The sequence below is a fragment of the Rhineura floridana genome, chromosome 1 (genome assembly GCF_030035675.1).
Source record: "Rhineura floridana isolate rRhiFlo1 chromosome 1, rRhiFlo1.hap2, whole genome shotgun sequence".
Lineage (NCBI taxonomy): Eukaryota > Metazoa > Chordata > Lepidosauria > Squamata > Rhineuridae > Rhineura > Rhineura floridana.
In genome coordinates this window covers 120042123-120065147 of record NC_084480.1, presented here as the reverse complement: position 1 = coordinate 120065147, position 23025 = coordinate 120042123, and the positions used below count along the sequence as shown (strand labels likewise).

General features: G+C 43.1%; 1 protein-coding gene across 7 annotated transcripts in view; it reads right to left on the bottom strand.

Moving 5' to 3' along the window:
- ADAMTSL1 (ADAMTS like 1) overlaps positions 1 to 23025 on the bottom strand; it is an 815531-nt gene that overhangs the window by 272757 nt on the left and 519749 nt on the right. Inside the window, exon 1 of one of the 7 annotated variants that reach the window (XM_061630650.1) lies at positions 2570 to 2772. The exons of the other annotated variants lie outside the window; for them this stretch is intronic. Within the exon in view, the coding sequence (XP_061486634.1) occupies positions 2570 to 2746 (177 nt within the window). The 5' untranslated portion in view covers positions 2747 to 2772. Of the gene's footprint in view, positions 1 to 2569; positions 2773 to 23025 lie in introns of those variants that run through there. 7 annotated transcript variants of the gene reach the window in all.

Genomic DNA, 23025 nt, shown 5'->3' with positions numbered 1-23025 from the left:
AACTGAATATTTATTGAAAATTTCAAGATCCAATCTCCCCTTCATGGCAGTTTTGGTCTATCTCACACACAAAAACTAACAAACACATAAAAACACAATCACTGTTTAGAAAACATGTAGGGTGCTTCCAGACAGGGGCTTCATTTGCAAACATGTCATTGAGATGTCACAAATGAGTTTCCCTAGAACGGCTAAATTTGGATTAAATGGAGGAGACATTCAGGCTGGCATTTTGATGCCAACCATCATGTTGATGCTGCAAAAACACTTGGATGCTTGAGGAGCACCAGTCCCACAATAAACACCCATCTGAAAACACCCATAAATTCAGGTGATTCTGTAAAGAGCACTCTCAGCACAATTTCATGCCAAAAACTCAGATTGGGATTTTTATTTTATTATGCATAGATTATTTCTGTAAAGAGCTTTGTGCTTGAAATGCACTGGGATTTTAATTATCAAAACAAGCTAACCTTTGAAAGAGAAAGTTTAGAGATAAAGAAGAAATCTAGTTTCAAGGGAAGTATAATAATTGGCGACCAACCCCCCCCCAAAAAAAACCCTCAACCACCGCCACCCCTGGCTTAAATTGAAACCATTTGAATAGAGAAGTTTGATTTAGGTAGCTTTCCATTCAGATATACCTCTGGGAGAGACAACATGGCTACACTATCATCAAAAGACATGGGGCTTGGGCTGTAGACAAAGTACAGGACTTGAAGCTGGAAAACCAGGATTCAAATATTATCTGAGCTGTGGACTCAGTGGAGGATTTGGACAACTCAGCACCTTTCAGCTTTAGCATCTTGGTTTTTAAAATAATAATAATAATAATAATAAACAGGAACAGTAATCACAGCCTCTCAAAAGTTTATTGTGGGAAATGACAAGATAATTATAAAATTGTTGAGCACACACAAAACATTACCGAAATACTAGTTACCAATTGTAATTACTGCTGCAAGATTTTGTTGCACGCTCATTCCAAGAGGTTTTAAAAAAAGTAATTTCATTCTACATAAATTATTACACTTTTATGTAAGTGGATAGCTTGTGGGTTTGGGGCCCAAAGTCTTAGTGCCTCACTCTTGTAATTTTAGTTTCCAGTGGGCAATTTTTCTCTCAACCACAATCATAGGCTCTAATTTCCTTTAGTTTCCTTCTTTCCTTATTTTTTAAATAAAATGGCTCAGCACACAGACATAAATGATTCAGAAGGTGCAGAGTTAGAACTGCAGTTTACCTCAGCTTCACCTGGCAGGGGCTCCCTACCTGTCTAGTATGAAGGCAACAGAGGGCCCTCTTCCTGTACCCAAGAAAAGAGTGTTAGAGCCCAGGATGAAAAGAATGAAGCAGGAGCCATTTCCTGTGTGCAACCCCCTTTGAGCTATCCTTGAGAGAACATCATCCACTCCATGTGACATTGGTGATGTCCACACCATACCTTTAAATTCACTCTTATACCACTTAACAACCATGGTGTCCCCTGAAGAATTCTGGGGGCTATAGTTTATTAAGGGTGCTGGGAATTGAAGTTCTGTGAGGGGTCTCCTAATAAGCCTCAGCAGAGTTCCCAGGATTCTTTGGGGGAAGCCATGACTGTTTAAGTGGAATATGAGTGCTTTAAATGTCTTTTTGATTCTTTTATGAGTCCCTCTAGTTTAGCACTACAAGAGCTTAAAAACAGACAACATCTTGAGTGCATTTGAATAATTAATACCATGTAAGTCTTTTCTTTCCCTTGAGTGTTTGCTTAATGTCAATACCTATCAATCCTTGCTCAACCTTTTAGTCTGATATTTCCTACAACAACATTGTTCACTTTAAAGATGGTCAACCATTCTCTAGGTGAACAAAACCTTTTCCTTTGAATGCAAACACAGAATTTAAGGCTTTCTATCTGAAACATCAAAACCTGATTGCATGAATGTCTCTTGTCTACACATATACAACAACCCTTTTTACCATGACCTCTTATTTGCCCCCACCCTGATTCAAAATGGCAACACAAGTCTGTCATATTTAAATCTCATTCCCAACAATTTCTATTAATCAATGAGTTAGGCAGAAAGATAAGATGAATCCCAGATGTCGCTTGATGGCAATAGGGAGATCAGGTTACGTGGGACAAAAAAGGATCAAGCTTTTAAAAGTTTACTTAGTAGGTTAAATACTAAAAGATCTTATCAAGGTTTCATAATAGAGAAGCAGTTGAGGAGCCTTTAAAACAGTTTATAATATATACATATTGCATATTTCTTAAGAATTCTTTGTGCTGTTTTCTCCATAATCCTTCACAAATATGTCTGACAACACTCCATTGCTAGAAGCAATGACCACAAAATGTTAGCCTTGATAGAGATGAAGTAACTACACCCTCAAAGGTGATCAAGGGAACTCTGAGAAACGATTTCCAGGGCCCTGCTTCAGTAAGCTTCTCCCTCCCTCCCCTCCCCTCCCCTCCCCCTCCCGATTCCGGAGGATGGCTATATACTCACCTACCTTACAGAAGGATATATATTTCTGATCAGCATCAGCTTTACATTAGAGCGAGAAATAATTATCTCACCGTTTGTTTGCTGCCATGGAAAGCGTGAAGAAGAGGCCCTGATTTATAGGACGAGTGTAGTGGTTCATCATGCAGATTGACAGCTCCTGGTAATAGCTGCATCAGGCTACCTATTTTGAAAATGATCTGGAATGTGGGCGCAGGTGAAGAGTAAAGGTGACTTTTCTTCTGAGACATAATCTAGTTCACTTGCTTAGGCCATCTGGTATGTCTTGCAAAATTAGTTCTTTGCATCTGCATGATCCAACACCTGAGAAAGGAAAAGAGTCACCAGATGACTCTTACGAACTTAGAAAAAAGTATAATCTGGGTATTTAGAAGCATGGAAATTCAGGTCATGTGATGGTTGGACGATTCTGACTGCAGATGAAAAAATAATAAAAGATTCTTTTCAGGAGGAGAGAATTAGTGACATCTTGTCACTAAAAATAGAAAACACTTGGCAGTTGAATGTGAATCTCCAGGAAAGAAAGGGCTGAAAGAACAGCTTTAAAAACCCATCTTTTATAGGTTTACAATATGGCAGAGAAATCAGCTTTAGAAGTTCCATCCAGCCAAGAAATGTGTGAGTCACTTTTTAAGGTTTTGTTTACTTTTCATACCAAAGGGTATATAATAACATAGCAAGTTATAAAAATGTGTCTTTTTCTTTTACTGCATTCAGGGTCATTTTCCAAGGAACAACAAAGGGTATTTTTCCTTCAAAGTTCCGGAATGGTTTCAGACATATTTAGTTCGCTCCCTCCCCCAATTTCTACCACAATTCAGAACACAAATAGCCCTTTCTTGCAGCCAAAATAAAAATTTCCTGGCTGAATTCTAAAGCCACTTAAAGAATCAGAATTGGCTGGCAGGATCACACCAAACATCTATCTAATCCAGATAAAGTTTGCAAAGGTTGCCAAATTTTTCACTGGCCTTTGTTCATATGCCTTTAACAGCAGATCGGTGCACAGGAATTTAGCAGCTGGGTTTTTTCCTGGCATAAAAATAAAATTGCTGTGACAGGAACAGGGCCAGTAAAAGAACTGACAATCCAAGCTTTCAGCCATCACATCTCTCTCTTTCTCTTTCTCTGTGTGCTTGTTCTTATCCGGAAAGTCTTTCTTAGTCCAATTGCTGCAGCTATATTTTGGGGTGGTTGGCAAACCAAGGTGCAGAACATGTAGCTGACAAATGCAGCTGCACTTGGGCTTACAGGTCTATGAATCATTTGCACTCAAGGTATTTTCTGGGAACAATGCAGTATTTACTGGCATTACGCTGCGAGAAAGACATCATGTCTTCAGGGGTTTCCCTATATATTCTAGTGGAGAGCTGAAAGCTGTCAAACAGGAAATTTGTCTTAAATTGGGGGAGTGGTACAACCCAACACTGGGAACAATTTTGAGAAAGGACCCTGAAATATCATAGAATCATAGAGTAATAGAGTTGGAAGGGACCTACAAGCCCATCCAGTCCAGCCCCCTGCTCACTGCAGGAATCCAAATTAAAGCATCCCTGACAGGTGGCTGTCCAGCAGCCTCCTGAATGCCTCCAGTGTTGGAGAGATCCATCTTCCCCTAAGTAATTGGTTCCATTGTCATACTGCTCCAATAGTTAGGAAGATTTTACTGATGTTCAGCTGAAAACTGGCTTCCTGTAATTTAAGCCCATTAGTCTATGTTCTGAACTCTGGGATGATTGAGAAGAGATCCTGGCCCTCCTTTAACCTGGATTCCTGCATTAAGCAGGGGTTTAGACTCGATGGTCTTATAGGTCCCTTCCAACTCTACTATTACATCATTCTATGATTCTTCTATGTGACAACCTTTCAAGTACTTGAAGAGTGCTATCATATCTGCCCTCAGTCTTCTCCAGGCTAAACATGCCCAGTTTTTTCAGTCTCTCCTCTTAGGACTTTGTTTCCAGTCCCCTGATCATCCTTGTTGCCCTCCTCTGAACCTGTTCTAGTTTGTCTGCAACTTTCTTAAAGTGCAGTGTCTTACAAGTTCCTTTTGTCCTTGCAGGTTCTGAACATACTTACAAGTTGTTTTTGTTATGAGCACCAATCCCAGCTCCTTGTACTACCCCGAGAAAGGTATAAAAAGTAGAAAACTCAGCCTGCTCTGCTCAGCACATCCCGTGGGACATCCAACCTGAGGATATAGCCCTCAGGCCTGGAGGAGGAGCCCCCAGCAATATCTCCATCCCTCCCACAGCGTGGGAGGCAATGCCTGCAGAAGTGGCACAGCCAGCTCTACAAGGAGATGGGTCCACCTACAATATAGGCCTTGCCAACCCACGTAAGGCCTCAGATGGCCCTGACTCTGCTGAAACATCTTCCAAAGTTTAGCCAGCAGGCCCCTGGGAGCTGTCCAGGGTCCTGACCTTGCCTTGACCTTTTGCCTGGACTTGCCTTGACCTGCTTCTTACTTCCACTTCCCCTGTGAGCCCAAGGCCTGAGCAGAACAGCACACTTTCCCCATTACAATAGCATGATAACTTATATACAACAAAGGTGGAAATAGATTTGTTGCAGGTATTGTTGTTCACACACCTTCAGAATACACAAATTAGATGTGCCAGTCTAGCACAATAAAAGGGGAAAGTACAGGCTCCAAAACAAGCTAAGCAGAAGGCATGTCAAGCAAATCCTCATTGTCACCATCTTCCATCTGGAAACTTATGTCCTCACTGTGGGAGGCTGTGTGGATCCAGAATTGGCCTCCACAGTCACTTATGGACCCACTGTTAAAGACCTTACCCTGGAAGACAATCTTACTCGGCCACGAGTGATCGCAAATGATGATGATGATTAGTTAAGCACTTGAATGAGATTAAGGGGGGAAGAGACACAGAAGAAAAGGAAAGAAGAGAGAAAGATGTGTCTATGAGCCAATTCACACAGTAACAGCCCCTACCTCTACAAAGGCCTCCAGCTACCTATGCCAACCATAGTTTAGTTTAGTTTATCGCTTCACGCAACCAAAAGGGGCCCAGAATCAATTCACCAGAAAAAATAAAATACAAAATAATGCAATAAAATATATATAAAAACAATACAAATATACTAAATGCGTTCATCCAAAATCACGAAAACCAAGAATATCCACTCCTACCCAACACTAGAATGAGCATCAGAAGTAGTCACTAAAAGCTGGAGCATTAATTGTATTTATTATTTATTGATTCCTATACAGCTTATATGCCAAAATGGCTTCTATCCTAATGCCGAGGAAAATAAAACATTTTTGTCTGTTGCCAGAAATATGACACAGTCAGTGTGAGGTGAGCTTCCTTGGGAGAAACCATTCCATAATGGAGGGCCCCCCAGAAAAACCCCATTCTCTCATTCCCACCCTATAAGCATCTCAGAACTTTAGCTTCTTTGAGTTGCTACAGCCAGCAAGAAAGCCCCTCTCCAGCCTCGTTAGCTGTGCTACTTGCTGATGCTGCTGCCTCCAATGCCACTCGCTTAGCCTCCTTGGAAATATCCGGTTTCTTCAGGCAGCAGAAAGCACAGACGAGGAAGTTTGTTGCGACTGCTGTTCTCTGTGACTTGCTGCATTCAGCAGTTGTAGCTTGCATCAAATAATCAAAGCCTGACTAATTGGGAATTGGGGAACTTTGACACCCCACCCCATATTTTCCCTTTACTTTTCATAAGAATGCTTGGTGGGAACAGAAAGGGAGATGAGATGCTTACATGGACAACCATCTTTCATTGCTTGTTTAAGTCTGTGTAGGAGGTGGCATAATTCATCATTGCCATACCACTACCCCTCACACTGTGCCTCTTTAAATCCTCACGACAAGCACAGCAATCACAACAACTAAGGCTTGTTTACTCTGCAAGAGCTGAGTCTTAGGGGTTTCATTTTGTCTGCCAAGAGGTAATTCAACGCACTTTTCTCTCTCTCAAAGAATGTGCTGCTTGCAGCAAGAGGCTATCATGGTTGACATGTTCTTGGACACCAACTCTGAATACTCAAGCCAAGAGCCAAATCTTTGCTTCAGGTAGTCACAGCAGCACTTACAACCCGTGAGCCTGCATGTGTTTATCTGATATCTGGAACCTGTTAATTGTATCAGGGCACCACAGCATCATTCAAGGGTAAAGCTGGTATACCACACTGCCTATTGTGAAGCAACAGACTATTGTATCGGAGAGAGATTGGTTTCATGATCATGATAAGACAATTAGGAATTACTCTCCTTATCCCTCTTTCATTTGCAGAATAACTATGGTTGATAAGTTGGATCTTTTTAATGTATTCTGTTGATGAAGGTGGCAGCATTGTCACTCATAATTAAAGGAGTATTTCTGTAGGGTTTTTTCCCCTATTGCTGTGGCTTATACTTGTGGCATTAGGCCTGAGGTTTCTAAAGTGGTAGCACCCACTGCCCCAACACTGTTTGGAAAGACCGCTTGCCCAAAATATAACTTCACTAACTCATGAATTCTAGAAGCCAAGCAGCATAGAATCATAGAATAGTAGAGTTGGAAGGGGCCTACAAGGCCATCAAGTCCAACCCCCTGCTCAATGCAGGAATCCAAATCAAAGCATTCCTGACAGATGGCTGTCCAGCTGCCTCTTGAATGCCTCCTGTGTCAGAGAGCCCACTACCTCTCTAGGTAATTGGTTCCATTGTTGTATGGCTCTAACAGTTAGGAAGTTTTTCCTGATGTCCAGTCGAAATTGAGCTTCCTACAACTTGAGCCCATTATTCTGTGTCCTGCACTCTGGGAAGATCGAGAAGAGATCCCGGCCCTTCTCTATGTGACCACTTTTCATGTACTTGAAGAGTGCTATCATATCTGCCCTCAGTCTTCTCTTCTCCAGGCTAAACATGCCCAGTTTTTTCAGTCTCTCCTCTTAGGACTTTGTTTCCAGTCCCCTGATCATCTTTGTTGCCCTCCTCTGAACCCGTTCCAGTTTGTCTGCATCCTTCTTGAAGTGTGGAGACCAGAACTGGACACAGTATTCAAGATGAGGCCTAACCAGTGCTGAATAGAGGGGAACTAATACTTCATGTGATATGGAAACTATACTTCTGTTAATGCAGCCTAATATAGCATTTGCCCTTTTTGCAGCCACATCACGCTGTTGGCTCTTATTCAGCGTGTGATCAACGACAATTCCAAGATCCTTCTCACATGTCGTACTGCTGAGCCAAGTATCCCTTATAACTGTGCATTTGGTTTATTTTTCCTAAGTGTAGAACTTTGCATTTATCCCTGTTGAATTTCATTCTGTTGTTTTCAGCCCAATGGGTTATGCATGATGCTATTTTGCCATCTCTAGGACAGTTCCTGTTGCCTTACCTCAGGAACTCTGGAACTGCGAAAGCAAAAACAGAAGCATCAGTATCTCATTACCTGGAGGTTTTTCTCCAGCTTCTTTTCCCAGGCTTTTTAATAATGGGTCATGAATGATGATCCCCATGGCTCAATTTCTCCTCCTTACAGTCTCTGGGATGTGTTGTTTCAAGTCTTTTCTTTTAGGGAAGCTGGTAGTGGTGGTAGCACTGGTCAGACTCAGTAGGAGATTCACATGGTGGAGCTGAAGGTATGGAATGCCCTCACTACTTACGTCCATTTTCTAATACTTTTCTTTGAGAAACTTGGGAAAACTTATACAATTTAATTTACCATTTAGTCGTTTTAATAAATTGTGTGGGTTTGTATTTTGGTTAGCTTAATTTACAGCTTTAATTTAATCTGTGTTTTGGGCAATGTATGCTTTTTCTGTAATTTTTTATCATCCATTTCCTAAGCTGCTTTTATGTGTGAAAATGATTTATACACGTAAATCTAAATGAAATATAAGCCTGCTCATTACACCAATACAAAACTTCTGAAGAGCAGGAAAGACTATCTAAGCCCCTCAAACAAATGGATTTCCAGAAGTTGCCTTCTCTGTATGTATACTGAGGAGAGAGTTCAGCAACTCCTCATTCAGTGTTCAGCGAAGAGATAAATCACCTGTAGGAGAATGGCCAAGTCTTCATGATGAAAGGGATGCCTACTCCTGGTGATATATACCTGCATATACATTGCGTATATTAAGACAGCAGGAGGGGGAACTGACAAATTAACAGTGGAAACCTAAGGAAAGATATCCAGGACCAGTATACACTGAGGGAATTTCCAAACAATCATATTTTCGGTGTGATAAGTACACATGTTTCTCATTTACAGCATGTGGTACACATATTTTCTCTAAAGGCTGATCTTATTGTCCCAGCACTACTGTTTTGTGTACCTGTGGAGATGCAATGTCCCCCCTCAAAGAGTGCATTCAGTGCAGTTACAATTGCAGAACCATCATAATAACCAAGAAAGTAATCTGAAGAAGTGCAGAGAGAAATCTGACAATAAACTTTTCCAGATGCTTCTTGCATTAAGTCCACCTCTCTTCTCTGGGCCTGCCCATTATGGTGGACTAGCCTGTTATCCTTGCTTCTTCAAAGTCCTAATACCACATATGATAATGCATGCAAAAATGTGGCCATAGCCAACTTCCCCCCCAATATTCCACGTTCTCTAGTTTATTTATTTATTTATTTAATTAAGCTTATATACCGCCCGACTAGCAACAGCTCTCTGGGCGGTGAACATTAAAAATACAATAAAAATAACACAATACAGTATATCACAATACAAAACTGTACAAAAAACTGTACAGTCTAAAATCAAAATATAATAATTTACAATTAACAGGAATTAAAATGCCTCAGAGAAGAGAAAGGTTTTAACCTGGCGCCGAAAAGATGATAGTGTCGGCACCAGGCGCACCTCCTCAGGAAGACCATTCCATAGTTCGGGGGCCACCACTGAGAAGGCCCTAGATCTTGTCACCACTCTCCGGGCTTCCCTATGAGTCGGAACCCGGAGGAGGGCCTTCGTAGTACACCGTAGTGTACGGGCCGGTTCATATCGGGAGAGGCGTTCCGACAGATATCGTGGTCCCGCGCCGTATAAGGCTTTATAGGTAAGTACCAACATTTTGAATCTGGCCCGGAAGCATATTGGAAGCCAGTGCAAACGGGCTAGCACAGGTGTTATATGCTCAGACCGCATAGTTCTTGTTAGCAGTCTGGCTGCCGCATTTTACACTAGCTGTAGCTTCCGAATCGTCTTCAAAGGTAGCCCTACGTAAAGCGCATTGCAGTAGTCCAGACACGAGGTTACCATAGCATGTACCACTGATGAGAGGTCCTCCTTACTCAGATAGGGACGTAGCTGGGCTACCAACCGAAGTTAGTAGAACGCATTCCGGGCCACCGAGGCTACATGAGCCTCAAGTGTGAGGGAAGAGTCTAAGATGACTCCCAGACTATGCACCTGTTCCTTTAGGGGGAGTGTAACCCCATCCAGGACAGGGTATATATCCACCATCTGATCAGAGAAACCATCCACCAACAGCATCTCAGTCTTGTCAGGATTGAGTCTCAGTTTGTTAGTTCTCATCCAGTCCATTGTCGCAGCCAGGCAACGGTTCAGCACGTCGACTGCCTCAGCTGAAGAAGATGTAAAGGAGAAGTAGAGCTGCATGTCATCAGCATACTGATGACAACGCACTCCAAAACTCCTGATGACCACCCCCAGCGGCTTCATATAAATGTTAAAAAGCGTGGGAGACAGAACCGAACCCTGCGGGACCCCACATTGGAGAACCCACGGTGTCGAGCAATGTTCCCCAAGCACTATCTTCTGGAGCCGACCCGCTAAGTAGGAGCGGAACCACTGCCAAGCAGTGCCTCCAACTCCCAATTCCGCAAGCCTCTCCAGAAGGATACCATGGTCAATGGTATCAAAAGCCGCTGAGAGGTCAAGGAGAATCAATAGAGTTACACTCCCTCTGTCTCTCTCCCGACATAGGTCATCAAACAGGGCGACCAAGGCAGTCTCAGTGCCAAAACCAAGCCAGAACCCCAATTGAAATGGATCTAGATAATCGGTTTCATCCAATAGCGCCTGGAGCTGGTCAGCAACCACACGTTCCAGGATCTTGCCCAGGAACGGAACATTGGCTACTGGTCTGTAGCTGCTGACATCCTCTGGGTCCAAGGAAGGTTTTTTCAGGAGTGGTCTCACTGCCGCCTCTTTCAGACAGCCAGGGACCACTCCCTCTCGTAAAGAGGCATTAATCACTTTCTTGGCCCAGCCAACTGTTCCTTCCTTGCTAGTTTTAATTAGCCAAGAGGGGCAAGGATCCAGTACCGAAGTGGTCGCACGAACCTGTCCAAGCACCTTGTCCACGTCCTCGAGCTGAACCAACTGAAACTCATCCAACAAAACATGACAAGACTGTCACTACCCTTAAATAGAAACACCACTTTTAGCATTTATAGTTATCTTTTTCCATGAGGAGATATTTGCATAAATAAAGAGATGCTCAGAGTGCTATTTCTACTTTGGAAAAAGAGAGTATGGTTGCTTGAGTTTACAACCCCATCACAGGATTTGCCATCCTAGTGACAATTAAAGTGAGGAGCCCAGAAATTTAATATCTCAGGGCATGATGAACCACAAATATTTTTTCCCTATAACTCACATAATTGTCGACTGCCTGGACACATTATGTTGCCCCCTTCCCCACCATTTCTATTATTTGGAAGAATGATCTAGTAAAGTGGCCTGCTGGGTGTTTAATGCATGGTTGAGTCATCCTAATGGTCTCTAAAGAAATACAGTTAATGATCTAAACACCTTTAGCTGTTTCAGCCTAGCTAAATAGTCAACTTATTACAGGTGCTAGTAAATTATTCCCTTGTAATATTTGTAAACAAGAAATGATTAGGTACTGCCAGCTTTGTTGTTGTTATGTGCCTCCAAGTCGACTACGACTTATGGCGACCCTATGAATCAGTGACCTCCAAGAGCATCTGTCATGAACCACCCTGTTCAGATCTTGTAAGTTTAGGTCTGTGGCTTCCTTTATGGAATCAATCCATCTCTTGTTTGGCCTTCCTCTTTTTCTACTTCTGTTTTTCCCAGCATTATTATCTTTTCTAATGAATCATGTCTTCTCATTATGTGTCTGAAGTATGATAACCTCAGTCTCATCATTTTAGCTTCTAGTGATAGTTCTAGTTTGATTTGTTCTAACACCCAATTATTTGTCTTTTTTGCAGTCCATGGTATCCATAAAGCTCTTCTCCAACACCACATTTCAAATGCGTTGATTTTTCTCTTATCAGCTTCTTTCACTGTCCAATGTTCACATCCATACAAAGAGATCGGAAATACCATGGTCTGAATGATCCTGACTTTAGTGTTCAGTGATACATCTTTACATTTGAGGACCACCTTTAATTCCACAAAAATAATTCCATAAAAATTAATCAGATTCCTGTAAAATAATGATTTCAAAACTATTGTTCAAGAATACATCACTTAGAAAGAATAATAGGGACATGAGTAATTCTTGTTTTAAAAAAAGGAAGAGATCCTCTTACCCTTTCTCACTTAGCTCACACATCTGCACAGGACCTGGCAGAAGGTAGATGAGAATATGCTGGCAGATCTCTGAGTCATTTGCAGTAGATCAGTAAGGATTCTGATACCCAGTTGTTTAACATTAAGGATGCTTCCAGAGTGTCACTGTTTTGTGGACATGAGTAAATGGTACACCAGCAAATTTAGGTTGCACAACAAAAATGGATTTGTGCCAGAATCTCACTTTTACAAAAAACAAAACAACAAAAACCACTGTTTTTTGGTGGTAAGAAAAATGGCAAGAAAATGAATTGGAAAGTGTGGGGTAATGGCAATGTCGGGTGACATCATATAACCTCCGTGCAAACAAATCACAATGACTGCTGAACAAACAGCAGTGTCAAATAACCCCCATGTAAATGTTGTGCAAACAAATCAGCATGAATGCTCAATAAACAGGCTGACTAAAAGAACCCTAATAATAACAATTTAAAAAAGGGTTTATTTCCTTTCTAAATTTAGCTGCTGGGTGCGGAAAGTGGGGGTGGAGGAGGAAACCAGGAGTGGATTTTTGTGTGACAAGATTTTAAGCTCAGCTCTCTTATTGAAAACAATTCTTGGGCTGAACATGTTCCTTATTTCTAAGAACACGTTGTTCCCTCTAGCTTATCCAACCCCACTGATTTGCATTTGGCTCAGGTTAGGGGACCCCAGCTCAACAACACTAAATCAGATTGCACAAGCCTGGTTTACAGAATAACCTTATACAAAACCTGCATTAGTCTGCTACCTTGGTACGTTGGTGTTAACGTGTGAGGCCCTTCATGGCTTGCTTTTATAAGTATCTATCTGCAATTGGTCAGATATGTTGGGTATTTTATGCTGTGATGAGATCCATTTAGAATAAGTTATGAATCACACAAAAGTACTCAATGTTACCATTCAATGGACATTGCTTTACCACTAGCCCTAGGGCCACCATACTGTTTCTTCGAGTCAAAAGGGCTTTGGGAATATTATTTCAGTAATGATAGCTCTGTGAGGTGGCCCAATATAGTATAGCCCTACAGTACAGATGGAATGGAGATAGTTCCAGAGAGAGTACCTTGCCTCACCTATCTAGCGAGTTCATGGCAGTGGCAAGATTTGAATCACAGACTTCCTGGCTCACTGCCCAACCCCTTGGCCATTACACTTGACTAATTTCTGTACCTTTAAGAAAAGCATGGAAAGAATTATCCTATCAAGTGAAGCTGTGTTTGCATTTTGACAAATTTGTAGGGCAGTACAATATCTCAGACAGGTCAGGTCTCCCGCTGCCCTGGTGCATTCACTATAGCTGCCCAATTTCCCTGCTTTTTAAAGTTTGATAGAAATATCTGTTGCCTATAGGTACATTCTTAAACCACAAGGTTTTTTGCCTATTAGTGAATTTCTCTGCTTTTTAATCTGGGAGATAAGAAATGGGATCCTGTGCAAATTTGCTGAGAATGGATTGATCATTTGCATGCTTGAGTTCAGCGTGATTTACTCCCCTGCAATCATGCTTAGGATAGGTGAAACTGACCACAGGAGATAGGGAGGGGAGTAGGCAGGGGAGGAGGAGGGCAGGTTTGATCATTTGCACGTTTATTTAGTTCAGTAGGATTTACTGCCGTGCAATCATGCTTAGGATAGGTAAAACTGAGCATGGGGAGGGAGGCCTGGAGGGGGCAGGGGAGGAGGAAGAAGGAAGAGGGGAGAAGAGGAAGAAGGCAGGAGGAAGGAAGGGAGAGGGGAAGAAGGGGAAAGGCAGGTCTGATCATTTGCATGCTTATTGAGTTCAGTAGGATTTACTCCTGTACAATCATGGATAGGATAGGTAAAACTGACCATGGGGGAATAGGAGGGGGAGGGGAGAGTAGAGGGAAAGAGAAAGAGGGGAGAGGGGAGGAGAAGGAGAGGGAGGGTGAAGGAGGGGATTGGAAGGGGAGGGGTGAAAGAAGGGGGAGGGAGGGGCAAAAGGGAGGTGATGGGAGGGAGGGACAAAAGGGAAGAGATGGGAGGGAGGAGGAGGGGAGGGCAGATTTGATCATTTGCATGCTTATTGAGTTCAGTGGGATTTACTCCCATGCTTAGGATAAGTAAATGATCATGGGGAGGTGGAGGGGGACAGCAGAGGGGAGGGGAAGGAGGAGGAAGGGGAAGGAGGAAATTGGAAAGGGATGGGGGAGGTGTGAAGGAAGGGGAGAGAAGGGGCAAGAGGGAGGGGATAGGAGAGAGGAGGAGGGGAGGGCAGGTTTGATCATTTGCATGGTTTTTGAGTTCAGTGGGATTTACTCCTGTGCAGTCATGCTTAGAAACTGTCCTGGGGGAGGGGCAGAGAGGGAGGAAGTTGGAGGGAGGAGAGGAGAAGGGCAGGAAGGGGAGGGGAGGCGAAGAAATTAGGAGGGTGGGCAGGCACTGGGCAGAGGGGAAGTTCCTTTCCTTTCCAAAAGGAAAACACTGAACAGTATCATTGTTTTTCAGGTTTTCCCCTGCCTTTTTATTCTACAGCAGGCACATGTAGCCTCCCACCCAAATTTAAACCAAAGCTGTCCCTTTGGTCCCCACCAGACCTTTATTTCACTTTAGACAGTCATGGCTTCTCCCAAACAATCCTGGGAAGTGTAGGGTGCTGAGAGTTGCTAGGAGATGCCCTGTTGCCCTCATAGAGCTTCAATAAGAGGGGTTGCCTGTTAAACCACTCTGGCCACTGGAGCTCTGTCAGGGGAATAGGAGTCTCCCAGCAACTCTCAGCACCCATCACAAACTACACTTCTCAGGATTCTTTGGGGAAGCCATGACTGTTTAAAGTGGAATAAATGTCTGACATGAGTGTGGCCCCGATTAGGCAAGCAGCTGTGAGTCTGACTTTTTGAACACTGACAGTTGGTTCTTACTGAGCATGCCCAGCCTTATCATTGAGTTCAATGCTAACTTTCTTAAATAAATTAAAAATCAGCCAAGTATTTTTTTAACTTTAAACTGCAGAATATGAAGGTCAGAGTATGGGGCAAGGTCAGTAATAGGAAGACAGGTACTCTGTGAACATGGATGATTTTTAATCAATTTCAACAAATTATGAGAACTCTAACTGAAAAAAAGTCCAAAAGGGGTCTGGTTTGTCTCTCTTTTCACACTTTGAACTCTTGATTCTCTCTGACTGTTTTGTGTATCACCATGAAAATTTAGAGGGTTGTTAAGCAAGCATTTTTGAGTTAAGGACTATAAGATTTGTAAGGTTTTGTTTTGAAATGAGCTTATGGGAAGCATCAGAATGGCATGGGGGTATTTTCAATTTAACATTGCAGAATGCGAAAAATCCATGCTGACTATAGTATACAGCCACTCCTGTGGCTGTATAATGTCATCAAATCATCCTACAATTTCATATTTTTCAAAGAAGACATCTCAGAGCTTTCTGAATCTCTATCCCCTTGCATGGAAAACGTTACAATGATGAGACTGACTCACACTACCTGCCCCACCCCTGCCCCGCTTTCATTGCTGCTGTCCTGAGCTAACCAAGGGCTCTCTCTCTCTCTCTTGCTAAATGTGTTTGTGTGTGTATACAAAAATACAAGATGATACTAGTGGTGGTGGTGATGCTGCTGCAGTACTACTAACAAACTAATTCAAGAATAGTGAATAGTGAAAGGGAGGGGAATCATTAAGCTGCACATCAGTTAGCCCGAGGCAAGAGGCAGCCTCACTGATATGTAAATAGGAAACCCCCCACATGGAACACTGTGATCATTCACATGAGTTACCTAAAAATTATGCAATTTTTTCACACTGCCAAAAGATCATGTGAAACACTGTGATCATTCATGTAAGCTACCTAAAAATTATGCAAAGTTTTTCCTGCCGCCAAAACCCCATATGTAACACTGATCATTCACATAAACGTCATTTTGTGGCTGGATAACCAGCCAGATGGGCGACTAATAATAATAATAATAATAATAATAATAATAATAATAATAATAATAATAATAATAATAAACTACCTAAAAATTATGCAATTATTCCCCTCTGCCAAAAAACCACGTCGAATACTGTTATCATTTACATAAGTATTTACGTTAATAATTACAATTTTTTTGCCACCAAAACCCCCCTCCCATGGATCAAATCATCCAAAAAACACATACAGCAAATCGAATCTGCAAGTGCCAGAGCAAGCGGAAACAAAAAAAGGGAGGATCAGGATCAAATGACAGAGTATCAGAATACAAACGGATAGGAACTATGCAGCAAATCCCATTTGTAGTGTGAGGACACTTTGTCCTGAATCTTCCAACATTCAACTTCACTGGATAGCCTGGGGTTCTAGTATTATGAGAATGGGTGAAAAACTTCTCTGTACACTTTCTCCACACTATGGATCATCTTATACCCCCTTCACTTGCCTTTTTTTCCTAAATTTAGGAGTCCCAAATGTTGCAACCTTCCACCATTGAGAAGCATTCCAGCCCCTTGATCATTTTGTTTGCACTTTTCTTAACCTCTTCCAGCTCCACAATAGCCTTTTTGAGGTCCGTCAACTAGAACTCTACACCATATTCTAAGTACAGTTGCACCACCAGTTCGTATAACAGCATTATGATATATGCAGTTTTATTTTTTATCCCTTTCCTAATGACTTTGAGCATGTAATTCACCTTTGTCACAATTGCCACAACCTGAGTCAACATCTTCTTTGAGCCATCCACTGCAATCTCAATATCTTATTGCTGCTCAGTCACTGCAAGTTGAGACCCCATTAGTGTGTATGTGAAATTAGGATCCCCCCCACCATGTGCATCACTTTACACTTGCTTACACTGAATTGCAATTGCCATTTTAATGCCCATTTACCCAGGTTGGAGAGATCCTTTTGGAGCTCCCTGCAATCACAGTTTTTCTTATCACATTGAATAATTTGGTGTCATCAGCAAACTTGGCTACCTTACTGCTCATTGCTTTCCACTAACTCTAAGTCATGCTCTAAGGCATAGTCAAATTATGGAATTTGCTACCACAAGAGGCAGTGATGGCCACTAACTTGGATGGCTTTAAAAGAAGATTAGATAAATCCATGGAGGATAAGGCTATCAGTGGCTACTAGCCATGATAGCAGTGCCCTGCCACCATAGTCAGATGCAGTATGCTTCTGAAAACCAGTTGCTGGAAGCCATAGGAGGGAAGAGTGCTCTTATACTCAGGTCCTGCTTGTGGCTTCCCATGGGCATCTGGGTGGCCACTGAGAGAACAGGATACTGGACTAGATGGGCCACTGGCCTGATCCACTGGCCACTACTCTTCCTTATGTTCTTATGACAAAGTTAAAAAGCACAGACTTGGGGACCTCACTTTTTACATACTTCCACTGTGAGACCTATACATTTATTCCTGTTCACTGTTACTGATTTATAACATGACCTGTTCTCTTATCCTGTGACGGCTAAGCTTACTGAAAAGTCTTTGGTGAGGGATTTTATCAAAAGCGTTTTGAAAGTCTAAGTACACAATGTCAACTGGATCATCTCTATTTGCTTGTTGACACTCTCAAGAATTCTAATAGGTTAGTGAGACAGAGGTCTCATCTTCACTGGAATTTAATGCGGATTTGAAGCTGCTTGTGTCTCTGAGGGGATTTTTTGTGTGTGATGACCACTTGATGTCCTCCTCCTTCAAGTGGCAGCCTGCACTTTCCCCCCACTACATTTGGATAATCCAATAAGGGAAGAAAATCCAATATAAAAACAAATGTTTATTATTATTATTATTATTATTATTATTATTACATTTGTATACTGCCCCATAGCCGAAGCTCTCTGGGCGGTTTACAACAATTAAAAACAAATATACAAATTTAAAAACACATTTTAAAAAAACAATTTAAAAACACATGATAAATGTCTGGGAGAAGAGGAAAGTCTTGACCTGGTGCCAAAAAGATGACAGCACCAGGTGCACCTTGTCAGGGACATCATTCCATAATTTGGGGGCCACCACTGAGAAGGCCCTCTCCCTTGTTGCCAGACTCCCAGCTACCCTCCAAGTAGGCACCCGCAGAAGGGCCTTGGATGTTGAGCGTAGTGTACGGGTGGGTTCGTGTTGGGAGAGGCATTCCATCAGGTATTGTGGTCCCAAGCTATGTAAGGCTTTATAAGTTAAAACCAGCACTTTGAACTGAGCTTGGAAACATACAGGCAGCCAATGCAACTGGGCCAGAATCGGTTTCATATGTTCAAACCGTCTGGTCCCTGTTACCAATCTGGCCACTGCATTTTGCACAAGCTGCAGTTTCCGAACCATCTTCAAAGGCAGCCCCATGTAGAGAGCATTGCAGTAATCTAACTTGGAGGTTACCAGAGCATGGACAACTGAAGCCAGGTTATCCCTGTCCCAGATAGGGATGCAGCTGGGCCACCAACCGAAGTTGGTAGAAGGCACTCCGTGCCACTGAGGCTACCTGAGCCTCAAGTGACAGAGATGGTTCTAGGAGAACCCCCACGCTATGAACCTGCTCCTTCAGGGGGAGTGCAAGCCCATCCAGGACAGGTTGAACATCCACCATCCAGTCAGAAGAACCACCCACTAGCGGCATTTCAGTCTTGTCTGGATTGAGCCTCAGTTTATTAGCCCTCATCCAGTCCATTGTTGCAGCCAGACACAGGTTCAGCACATTGACAGCCTCACCTGAAGAAGATGAAAAGGAGAAATAGAGCTGCGTGTCATCAGCATACTGATGGCAGCACACTCCAAAGCTCCGGATGACCGTCTCATGTAGATGTTGTCTCATGTAGATGTTGAACAGCATGGGGGACAGAACTGACCCCTGCGGAACCCCATACTGGAGAGTCCAGGGTACCAAGCAATGTTCCCCAAGCACCACCTTCTGGAGCTGACCCGCCAAGTAGGAGCGGAACCACTGCCATGCAGTACCTCCCACTCCCAACTCAGCCAGTCATCCCAGAAGGATACCATGGTGGATGGTATCAAAAGCCACTGAGAGATCAAGGAGAATCAACAGAGTCACACTCCCTGTCTCTCTCCTGACAGAGGTCACCATACAGGGCGACCACGGCTGTTTCCGTGCCAAAACCAGGCCTGAAACCCGACTGAAATGGATCCAGATAATCAGTCTCATCCAAGATGGAGCTGGCCTGCCACCACTCATTCAAGGACCTTGCCCAGGAATGTTACCCAACTATGAATGTATTGAAACACATTGTGTGGCCTTTTTTTTTTTTTAACATGTATGGTGACATTTCTCTGGGTACTATCTATTGCCACACCCTCTATTTCCGATTTGTTTCCATCAGCGCAAAGGAAAAGATGCAGCCTCCCCCTTTCCACCAGTTGTTGATGAAGCCACATCCATAGTATGTTTACTTATAAAACAGCTGTTTTGAGCAAAACTGCTCTTACCCAAAACAGCTGTATTAAAAACAAAAATAAAAACTGCCCTAAGCAGGTAGGGGAGGTGGGAAAGGAAAACAGGAGGAAAGGAGCTACCAGCCTTTCATGGAAGCAACTCTAAATCCTTCGCTGACTAGGAGTGACACACATTTTTTAAAAAAGATTCACTGCTTTTTAATGCAAATCTGGTGTATTGGAAAATGTGTATTTCAAAAAATAATTTAAAAATTAAAATAAAAAGGTGCATCCCGACCGGTAAACAAATACCTGTTTGCATGCCCACAAAGTTTCCCAGGTTTCACGAACATATCATGGGTGGGGAAGCATCAATTCAGAGGAGGGGACAACAGCACAAATATATTCCATCGAGCACCATCAGCTAGTGTGGAGGAGACACCGAGACAGATTTCAGAGGCATAAAACTGAAAGCAGACATGTGTGGATAAAGTTACACAAATGCATACATGGAAACAGCAACCCATGTATGTATGATGCCCTAGTGTAGACACAGCCAGCATTTACCTTAGCAGAAACCACGCTGATTCTGCTTCAGCAAGACTTATTCTTCTGCATGCTTGGTAATTCTATCTTTGATAATCCTTTCCACCTGTAATTTCCCAGATCCCCTTTGGATCTCTTTTTAAAAATCTGGTGTTACAGTGACCATTTTTCAGTCCTCAGGTATGATGTATCTGGCTGTTATAAAAGGAGGGACAGTGGCATTGGAAAAAGTATGTATATTTATTTATTTATTGCACTTGTATACCACCCCATAGCTGAAGTTCTCTGGATGGCTTACAGCAATCAAAAACATTAAAACAAATATACAATTTAAAACACAATTTTAAAATTTAAAACAATATAAAAACAATTTAAAACACATGCTAAAATGCCTGTGAGAAGAGGAAAGTCTTGACCTGGTGCCGAACAGATAACAGTGTTGGCGCCAGGTGCACCTCGTCACCAACATCATTCCATAATTTGGGGGCCACCGCTGAGAAGGCCCTCTTCCTTGTTGCCACCCTCTGAGCTTCCCTTGGAGTAGGCACCTGCAGGAGGGCCTTTGATCTTGAACGTAGTGTACGGGTGGGTTTGTATCGGGAGAGGCATTCCATCAGGTATTGTGGTCCCAAGCCATGTAAGGCTTTATAGGTCAAAACCAGCACCTTGAATTGAGCTTGGAAACATACAGGCAGCCAATGCAAGTGGGCCAGAATCGGTTTTATAGGTGCAGACCATCTGGTCCCTGTTACCAATCTAGCCGCTGCATTTTGCACAAGCTGAAGTTTCTCAACTGTATTCAAAGGCAGCCCCATGTAGAGTGCATTGCAGTAATCTAATTTGGAGGTTACCAAAGCATGGACAACTGAACCCAGGTTATCCCTGTCCAGATAGGGACGTAGTTAGGCCACCAACCGAAGTTGGTAGAAGGCATTCCGTGCCACCGAGGCTACCTGAGCCTCAAGTGACAGAGATGGTTCTAGGAGAACCCCCAAGCTACGAACTTGCTCCTTCAGGGGGAGTGCAAGCCCATCCAGAACAGGTTGGACATCCACCATCTGGTCAGAAGAACCACCCACTAGCGGCATTTCAGTCTTGTCTGGATTGAGCCTCAGTTTATTAGTCCTCATCCAGTCCATTGTTGCAGCCAGGCACCAGTTTAGCACACTGACAGCCTCACCTGAAGATGAAAAGGAGAAATAGAGCTGCGTGTCATCAGCATACTGATGGCAACGCACTCCAAAGCTCCAGATGACAGTCTCATGTAGATGTTGTCTCATGTAGATGTTGAACAGCATGGGGGACAGAACTGACCCCTGCGGAACCCCATACTGGAGAGTCCAGGGTGCCGAGCAAAGTTCCCCAATCACCACCTTCTGGAGCCGACCTGCCAAGTAGGAGCAGAACCACCACAATGCAGTACCTCCCACTCCCAACTCAGCCAGTCTCCCCATGGTTGATGGTATCAAAAGCCACTGAGAGATCAAGGAGAATCAACACAGTCACACTCCCCCTGTCTCTCTCCCGACAAAGGTCATCATACAGGGCAACCAAAGCTGTTTCCGTGCCAAAACCAGGCCTGAAACCCGACTGAAATGGATCCAGATAATTGGTCTCATCCAAGAGTGTCTGGAGCTGGCCTGCAACCACTTGTTCCAGGACCTTGCCCAGGAATGGAACATTTGCTACCAGCCTATAGTTATTAAGATTTTCTGGGTCCAGGGAGGGCCTCTTCAGGAGTGGTCTCACTACTGCCTCTTTCAGGCAGCCAGGGACCACCCCCTCTCGCAGAGAGGCATTAATCACTTCCCTGGCCCATCTCTGCTAGCTTTTATTAGCCAAGAAGGGCAAGGATCCAGCACAGAATTTCCCTCCCTTGTGAGGAATCCTGGCATACGGAACCCTAGCATATGCAATTTCCAGGGTACCTGATATCCATACTAGCAATGTTCTAGTGGGTGGGTGGGGAAAAAGAGATTTAAGTTTCTTTCTGCTGCCACCACTACGGCAACAACCCTTGTAATGGTCAGGTAAGTGGGTGGATAGAAACAGCACTTCCCCAGATTTGATTACAACCTGCGCTGGTTTGAAATACTGGGGTGCATTATGAGTGTGATCCTGAACCAGGTAATTGTGGGTTTCAATGACATTACTAGTGGCCATTTGAAATCTTGCTCCACTGTGGAGGTGCCAGTTTGGAACCTCAGATCACACAGTTATGCCAAAGATTACAATCTCCCTGTTTCTGAGTGATTTCTGAGTGTCTGTGAACGGACAGTAAGTAATACCAAACTTAAACTCCTGGTGGGGGGAGGCTAGAGACCAGCTCCTCCCCATGCAGTACAGGTATAAAAGGTAAACTTAAGCAACTGCTGTATAGCTCTTGTTCTATAGAATCCATTCTCTTGATTTTGCTTTTGGATGGAGATATGTGCAATTTTATTATGAAGAAGCACATTTTGAGTATAATAGCCACAAGACTGAACCTATCCTAAGAACAACATTTTATAAAACAGAAAAGATTATTCTTTGTGTTGGAAAAGTTCAGCTGTTGCTATAAAGAAGGGCTTCAGTTGAGGTGTAATCCCAGCTTCCCAGCAGGGGCATCCAGCAACAACAAACGAATGCAGAGTGGCATCTTATTTCATTCCACTTCCTTTGGTGCTGGCAGTAGCAGAGCAAGGCAGGGAGCAGACAGGCCAGTATGCTGTGCATGCTCTTGTGCAAAGCAAAACAAAAGCTGTGAGAGCCATTTGAATCCCATCAGCTTTGATAGTTTCTCATTCATTTCTCCCATGCCATATTTTGTGCAGCCACAGTATGTCTCTTGACTGACACAAATTAACCCTGCTGCTCTCTTCAATGTCCTGGTGTAGCATAAGTGCCTCACAGCAGGAAAACAAGCCACAAAGCAGCAGGCAGCTTTATTTATCAAATATTACTCCAGTTGTTGTGAATGAGAACGGCACATGTCTTGACGAAAGAAAGATTGCAATGACTTTAGGAGGACTCCAGTGCAAACTTGTGAACAGTAAGGTGGCTTAAATGCCAGTGAAGTTAATGGGATTTTAGCACAGCATTGCAGCCATTATGTTCA